At 27.0% G+C, this 1,598-nt stretch overlaps 1 protein-coding gene across 1 annotated transcript in view; it reads left to right on the top strand.

Moving 5' to 3' along the window:
• The window catches only part of LOC111626506 (nicotinamide/nicotinic acid mononucleotide adenylyltransferase 1-like), a 24,702-nt gene that overhangs the window by 17,125 nt on the left and 5,979 nt on the right, over positions 1–1,598 (top strand). Inside the window, exons 6-7 of the mRNA XM_023369904.1 lie at positions 837–895; positions 961–1,056. Of these exons, the coding sequence (XP_023225672.1) occupies positions 837–895; positions 961–1,056 (155 nt within the window). The remainder of the gene's footprint in view (positions 1–836; positions 896–960; positions 1,057–1,598) is intronic.

Genomic DNA, 1,598 nt, shown 5'->3' with positions numbered 1-1,598 from the left:
GCCTCATGCCCTTTAGGGGCAGGAGGCCCCAATCTTAACTATATAGAAACTTCCAATGCAAACCAGAAGTCACATTATTTCAATTTAAAAAATTTTTCCATGAAAAGTGTTAGATAGATGACTGGCATGACTCTATTGTTAAAGGAAAAGTATGATGTATAGGGGCAAGCCTCTACTAATTTGAGATGAAGAGCATATATTTTAAATTAAATAAATGAAAAATAGGATTAAAAATTGCGGCCCAGCATTGTGATGATGTCACAATAAATAATTTCTCATTTGTATATACTTTGATTACACATAAGATAAAAATCATTCTTAGTTATAGCAATTTTTCCTCTTTTTATTACTGAATACATCCTCAAAAGGTGCATAAAAGTATTTATAATATAAAATGTATCTCATAGTGTTATAATTTGCTGTCCCTCAATATTTGCCATCATAAGCATTTACTTACATTGCCTATACATAAAAATGTCTCTACTGATCTACCACCTCATTGCAGACCTGACCAAACCTATAATGGGCTTGAAAATAGACCCTCTTAATACTGATAGGACTAAAAAGACTTGCAGTTTTTAATTTAAAGTTAAGATTTTCAAGTTAGAAAATATTGTACATTTATATACATAAAATTTTTTTTACTGTTAGTGACCTTATGAACACAGTTAAAAAAATTAGTTAGTTTATATGATTTTCAGTTTTAAAACTTATTAAACTGTATAAAATAACTTAAATTTCCAATTAAGCAAAATCAACTTTATAGTAAAATAAATTTTATAATTATTGGTATGAAAAGATGATTTTTTTAACAATTTAAAACTTTTTCCAAATAGAAAAATATTCACATTGTGACTGAATGGATAGCAAATGAAATAAGCTCTACACGTATCAGGTAAATACTATATTAATGATATATAAACTGATATAAAAAATGCAAAATAACATTTTCTTTCATAGGAGAGCTATTCGAAGAGGGGAAAGCATAAAATATTTGGTTCAAGATAGTGTAATAAAATATATTCATGATAATAATTTATTTAAAAATTTAGATAAGTATGTATTCTAATTAATATTTTTTTTAAGTTTTTCACTCATATTTTTTTTTTTGATGTTTTAACTAAATTTAGAACAAAATTGTTTTGTATTTAAGAAAGTGTAAATATTATTACATTTTTGTATTTTATACAGTCGACCCCCCTATAATTACGGTCCCTATAATTATGATTCCTATAAAACTACGAAAAAATTGTGACCGGTATCCGTAAAAAACAGTAAAAATTCCCTATAATTACCTCAAATGTCATCGGGCAGCCGAACTACTTTCCCGCCATCCGTAGCGCCAACTACGGAGAGATTTCTATCGTCTGGACAGTATTATATAAATTATATATAAATTAGGTACTGTACATATAATTATATATTAATTATATATAAATTAGGTACTGTATATATAATTATATATTAACTTATTGTAACTTTGTTATAATTAAATATATAATTTCCGCCGTCTAGCGTGGCACCACGCTACGAAGATTTTTACACTAACTATCGTCTGTCAGTATGTAAATTAGGTACCGTAAGTCTAATACAGTACT

The sequence above is a fragment of the Centruroides sculpturatus genome, unplaced genomic scaffold, assembly GCF_000671375.1.
Source record: "Centruroides sculpturatus isolate CEXI.00-Female unplaced genomic scaffold, Cexi_2.0 scaffold159, whole genome shotgun sequence".
NCBI classification, from domain to species: domain Eukaryota; kingdom Metazoa; phylum Arthropoda; class Arachnida; order Scorpiones; family Buthidae; genus Centruroides; species Centruroides sculpturatus.
The sequence above is the reverse complement of the archived record's forward strand: the minus strand, read 5'-3'. Positions and strand labels throughout refer to the sequence as shown.